The sequence below is a fragment of the Stegastes partitus genome, unplaced genomic scaffold (assembly GCF_000690725.1).
Source record: "Stegastes partitus isolate 25-593 unplaced genomic scaffold, Stegastes_partitus-1.0.2 Scaffold1519, whole genome shotgun sequence".
In the NCBI taxonomy this organism is placed as follows: Eukaryota; Metazoa; Chordata; class Actinopteri; family Pomacentridae; genus Stegastes; species Stegastes partitus.
Genome location: NW_007579250.1, coordinates 118,684 through 124,732, shown reverse-complemented (window position 1 = coordinate 124,732; position 6,049 = coordinate 118,684). Strand labels below are relative to the sequence as shown.

At 48.8% G+C, this 6,049-nt stretch overlaps 1 protein-coding gene across 1 annotated transcript in view; it reads right to left on the bottom strand.

Annotated features, from left to right (window-relative positions):
* Positions 1-143: 143 nt before the first annotated feature.
* The window catches only part of LOC103371055 (glycine receptor subunit alpha-3), a 56,515-nt gene continuing 50,609 nt past the window's right edge, over positions 144-6,049 (bottom strand). The window contains exons 9-11 of the mRNA XM_008300272.1: positions 5,370-5,595; positions 2,686-2,835; positions 144-470 (exon numbers count right to left, since the gene is read on the bottom strand). Coding sequence (XP_008298494.1) covers positions 144-470; positions 2,686-2,835; positions 5,370-5,595 — 703 coding nt within the window. The remainder of the gene's footprint in view (positions 471-2,685; positions 2,836-5,369; positions 5,596-6,049) is intronic.

Here is a 6,049-nt window from a genome sequence, read left to right as displayed (position 1 = left end):
CCAGGTGGGACCAGGTGGGACCAAGTGGGTCCAGGTGGGTCCAGGTGTGCTGGTGGCTACAGGTGGGACCAGGTTGGTCCAGGTGGGACCAGGTGGATCCAGGTGGGACCAGGTGGGTCCAGGTGTGCAGCAGATGCTAGTGTCTATGGTTTGTGGACGTCTTCGTGTCTCAGGATCTTGTACAGGACCCAGTAGAAGATGTTGAAGAAGAGGAAGGCCAGAGGGAAGCCGGCCCTCGACACAGTGTCAATCTTTTTGGCTCGGTCGATGAACAGCTTCCTCATCTCCTCGGTGCTCCTCCCGCCTCCTCCCGCCGCTCCAGGTGCATTCTGGGTAGCGTTGGCCGGAGTGCCGGCCGCGTTGGGCGCTGCCACCGCGTTGTTGGCGCTCGACTTGGAGTCTTTGCTGTTGCTGGGAGTCGAGGTGACGGCGGCCGGGGAGGTGATCCGACTCTCATGGACCTCCCCCTCCTGTAGGGGGGGAGGAGGAGGAGGAGGAGGAAGAGGATTAAGAGGAAGAGAAAGAGAAGAGGAGGAGGAAGAGGAGAAGGAAGAGAAAGAGGAGGAGAAAGAGGAGAGGAGGAGGCGGCGGAGGAGGAAGAGGAGGAAGAAATCTCTTGTTTCTTTCCAGGAGTGTTTCTATGATCCAGAACAGGTCTAACAGCACCAGTGACCTCCATGTGGAGCATCAGGACGTTCTATCAGGACGTTCTGCTCGACCCTCTGACCTGCTCAAAGCTTTCATCAGATGATATGTAAAACGCTCTCTGAGGACTCCTGGATCGATCAGATCATCTGCTCTGACGTTAACAAACGACACCACAGAGCTGGAGCTTCAGACATCCTGATGCCTGCTGGTGTTCTATCAACAGCTGAAGCTGATCAGAGGCGTCGAGCAGAACGCGGTTTGAAATGTGATGGTTTGAAATGAGCACGACTCAGACAGACGAGACGATGACCTGAATTGAAGCGGTGGAGGAGGACAACGCTCGGGTCATGCCAGTGAAACGTGCACACACACACACACACATGCACACGCACGGAGCCGTGCACGGCGGTATTACCCGGTGGTTGCTGGCGTAGATGTTGGCCATGGATCCGTACGGCGGGTCCGAACGCTTGAGGTCGCTGTCGACGCGTCGGAGGGAGTCGGCCAGCTCCTCCGGATCGACGGCGCCTCCACAGCTCTACGGGCCGGCAGCATGCACACAGCGACAGGGAGAGACAGACAGGGTCCAGAAACAGGGTTGGAGCGCTCCGTCATCCAGTCAACGCCTCGCTAGAGCTGCATCGGCTAAGGATGCTCCTCAAGCATCGCTCTGGTTTAACTGTTCAACCAGCGTGCCTCTGTGACAAAGCCTCCTCGTCTTAGAGAGATTCAGAGAAACGTGAACCAAACTATGAACATCTGGTGTAAAAACATTTCCCTCATGACGACAACGTGTCCACAACGACTCCACATGTCTAATCATGTCCACAACATCAGGACAGACACGCATCCAAACAGCTCATTTATGCTGGAGGAGACCAACCGGATCTAAATCTGAGTCCAGATCCGTCTAAAACAACAACAATCTGTCCTTCATGAGTAAAACAAGTGAAACGCTTCAGCAGCTTCCCCCGAAACACAGGTTTTAATGTTTTTTATTTCCAGTCTGACTTCAAGGACGTCTCCATGAGTCCGACCTGATCAGCAGGATGTCCATCAGTGTGTCTCCAGGTTCTGAACCTCAGCAGCTCAACGCCACCACGGACCTTTGTGAGGACATTTGTGTTGGAGATTAGTTGAAAAGAAAAATGTCCAGAGATTGACTCAAATCTCTGACGTGTCCAGAATGACCCCAAACCTGTGAAACATCAGTCAGGAATTGTCCAGATCAATCACTATTTCTTCAGAATAATTCAAAATGTGTAGAAAACACTTACATTCTGCCCAGAGTCGATTCTAAAACTGTCCAAAATAACTCAAAACTTGTCAAGAGGTAATGTTAAAACCACCAGAACAGGCTTGTGGACGTCTTCACAGAGCGTCCCAGCGGTTAGTCGGTGACCAGGACGGACAGACGGAGGTGAACATCTGTTCCAGGAGGAGAATCTGTGTCTCAGTCAGACTGGACATAAAAAATGACTCCAGTATAAATCTGTTGTTGTGTTTGTTTGTCCAGGAAGCTGTTCAGTTTCTCTGAAGCTCTCCATCAGAGGAGGACACCTCATCCCTCTAAATCACCCTCCAATCAACCCTTCAGTGCTTTTCTACGTCCACTGGCTTCTTCCTATTTAATGTGAACGTCTCCTCAGCCACGTCTGGCTTCAGATCATTTAACCTGCAGCTGGACACAAACCACTGTCCACTGCCAGCAGACTGATGGAGGAGCTGCTTCCTGACCCTGTCTGCTGCTGGGTCTCTGACTAGCTGAGCTTCTCTGAGCGCTGACTGAATGCCGAGCTGCGTTTCCAACCGTCATGCAGGTGGTCGGCTGCCAGAGGAGCAGGTGGACCGATCATGCGGCGTCATGCACCGGTGCAGGAGGCGTGTCGGCATGCAGCGGGACCTCCTGCAGGGACGTGACCGCTTCCCGACGTGACGGCGAGCCGCCACACGGTGGCAGCGTCGGGCCACGGTGAGAAGCTCCACGTTCCTGCTGCGTCTACAGGTGTGTGTGTGTGTGTGTGTGTGTGTGTGTACCTTGCTCTTGCTCTTGTGCTGCCTCCTGAACCGCAGCAGCTCCTTGTGCTGCCGCGACACAAAGTTGACGGCGGCGTACTCCAGCAGCGCCGAGAAGACGAACAGGAGGCACACCGCCATCCAGATGTCGATGGCCTTGACGTAGGACACCTGCACGCACACACACACACACACACACACACACACACACAGGGTTTAAAACTGCTTAAAGCAAAGTGTGAACCAGATGAAGCTGACTGAGGTAGAAGAACCTGGAGGAACCTGTCGGGGTTCCTCACCATGTTCAACAACAACATGAAGCTCAAACACCCGTTCTAAAGGGGTTCCTCCAGAAACCCTTTTGCAGGGTTCTTTTATTATACATTATTATTATTGTTGTTGTTGTTGTTGTTGTGTAATCGTTCTTCAGGCCCAAACAAGAGACAAAACATCAGACAATATTGTCTCCAAATACATTTAAGAGTCTTTTTTGATGCATTTTTGACTAGAAGGCAGTTTTGAGGTGTCATCGATGGTCTCATTCTGAGAAGTCGACTTATTAAGAAGCCAACGCGGCTCAGGTAGAATTTCTCTGATATGGTTTCAGTAACGTGTGCGATTATTCTACATGATGACTCATTATGTTAAATCTATCATGATTGAGCATCTGAATGATTATTAAAAATAAACAATAATCACATCATTCTGAGTTAAAGACATCTGGACGTAGAATCACAGAGTCAGAACTAAACGTTAGAAAACCAGCCGTTAAACTGCAGATCTGTGAATAAATAACAGTAAAAATGACAGCGTGGAGGATCTGAAACGTTGTTTTTCACTGGTAAGGACTGAAGTTCTGCCCTGATACTGAGTCCAGACATGCTGTCGGTTCTGATATGTGTCCTGCTTCTTCAGTCTTGCAGCAGCTCAGATGTCTGATTTCAGTTTGTTGTGTTTTAAAAGCCAGACTTCCAGGTCCAGCAGCATTCAGAACAAACAACATTAAACAGCCAAGATGGACCCAAATACATAATTAAACACCATGATAAATAAAAAGGAAGGAGCAGCATGCTAATGAACGAACACTTCCCTTCCTCCACTGAAGTTTAGTTTCTCCTTCAGCGCTGAACTCGCTCCAGCGTTCAGGATTCACAGATTACAATTAAAGACGTTACTTCCGGCTGTCGAAGCAGCGCGGCCTCAGCGCTTCGTGCAGTAATGACTTATTCAGACGCATGTAATAACGTGGCGGAGTGCAAAGCTCTGTTCGGCGGCGGGAACATGAGAAACCTCTAACCTGGCGAGGTGTGTGCGTCCGGCGTGCCACTGTGCTAATCAGGCTTACGCAACAAAGTGCTCCGTGTCGCATCCCTCCTCATGCATACCAGATACCAGAACAGACCGAGGGCTCTTCCTCGCTCACGCTCTAGTAGCTGCCTGATGAGTGTAATCAACACACGCTCGTGCCTGTTCATGCAAAACATCCGCCGCTATAATGGCAATGCAACGCCAGGCCTCCAGGCCGCCGGCCCGCCGAGGGAATAAATCACATCCGCCTCACGCGTTCAGTCGCTTACCTGCACTACAAACCCACAGAGCTGTGGACGCAAAGCTGTGAATAAAAACTCAGCAAAGGTGTCACTTAAACACATAGAAACAGTAAAAAAAAAAAAAACCTGGTAAAATAATGGCAGCTGACTGAAATCCAGCAGTGTTACGAGAACACGCTGGAAAAGAACAAATGACTGTTTATTAAAATCCTGATTAATTAGAGCTCTGTCCAGTCAATGTGTAAATTAATACGATTTTAATTTATTTATCTGATGTTGTCTGTAGTTTAATAAAACTGTAAAACAAATTGTAGAAAATGACTCATTAACCATTTGTTAGTCTCTGATCAACATCATTTTTCTTAAAAAAAAAAAACAAAAAACAGATTTTTGATGTGAACGTTTTGACCTTTTTTTTAAATTTTTTTTATTTTTACTTTAACTTCCTTTTTCAGGGATAACATGTAAATCTATATTGTTCCCCATGATTTTACAAGTTATTATCTGTAATTTAACAAAAAGAGAAAAAACCTGTAGAATAATATTTAATCTTTTTTTCAACCCTAAAATAAGTTTTTTGTTTTTATTTTTTTATTTTTTTTAAATTTCAAATAATGGCAAATATCTGTAAAACAACCTTTTATTGCTGGTTTAAATTCTGTGTGGTTGGCTGGTTTAAAACAGTGGAGTCTTATGAGAACACGTTGGAGCTGATGGACTTATTCAGAACTGTTTGGGTTCTTTGGGCTTAAATGTGAAAGTCCTGCGGTCCAGCTTTAAATATCTGAGCTCCATGAGGTGGGAAGCTGGTGGCCTGGATCAGAGGAAGAGCTTCTCTACTTTATCTCTGCTGGACAGACTGAACTGTGGTCACGCTGCCGACAGTTTCTACCTCCTGACTGATGCTGGGCAGCCGGATCAGAATAAGACCCGGACTGAGAGTGAAACCCTCCCTCTGTGAACCAGTATAGACCAGTAGACAGTCTATCTGTGAACCAGTATAGACCAGTAGAACCCTAACTTCCTGTCTGGTCCGTCGATCCTCCTCCTGGGACACAGTGCATGCTGGGACATGCTGGGACATGTCTGTCCCAGTGCATTGTGGGCCACTCTGAGCACAGGGACCAGTACCTGAGCTTCGGACCGAACACTGACCTTCGGCAGCGACGTCCTGGAGCCGGAGCTCTGCGTCGTCATGGTGAGCACCGTGGTGATGCCCAGTGCCACCCTGGCCGGGGCGGCGTCCATGTTGATCCAGAAGGAGACCCAGGACAGGATGACGATGAGCAGGGACGGGATGTACATCTGGATCAGGTAGTAGCCCATCTGACGCTCCAGGTGGAACCGCACCTCGATGCAGGTGAATTTACCTGCAGCACAGCAGAGACCGGTGGTGAGGCCCGGTTAGGAGGCGGCGCTGGTGTCTGGGTCATCAGCTCCAGAAGCCTCAGTTCAGGACTTCCTACATCACCATAACTCAAGATGCTGGTTGTACAGTTCTGACCCAACAGGCTTCATCAAACTTCCAGAAAACGCTTAATAAATGTATGAAAGAACCAAATATAATGAATGCGTGATTGTTTTTGGAGGTCCGTGTGTTCCAGTGGTTCCATCAGAGAGATTCAGAGTCACATGAAGGATGAACATGGACCTGGTGGTGGATGGAGATGTTTGTTCCTGACTCTGGACTCTCTCTGCCAGCAGGGTTCTGTTCTGGGTAAACAGGAAGTAAACATGCTGCAGCAGCTACACCAGACGCCTGTTTGTGCTCCAGCCTCTCAGTGTTGTTTCCACCAGGAAGCGTCTGATGTAGCTGCTGTTACCTGTGTGTGTGT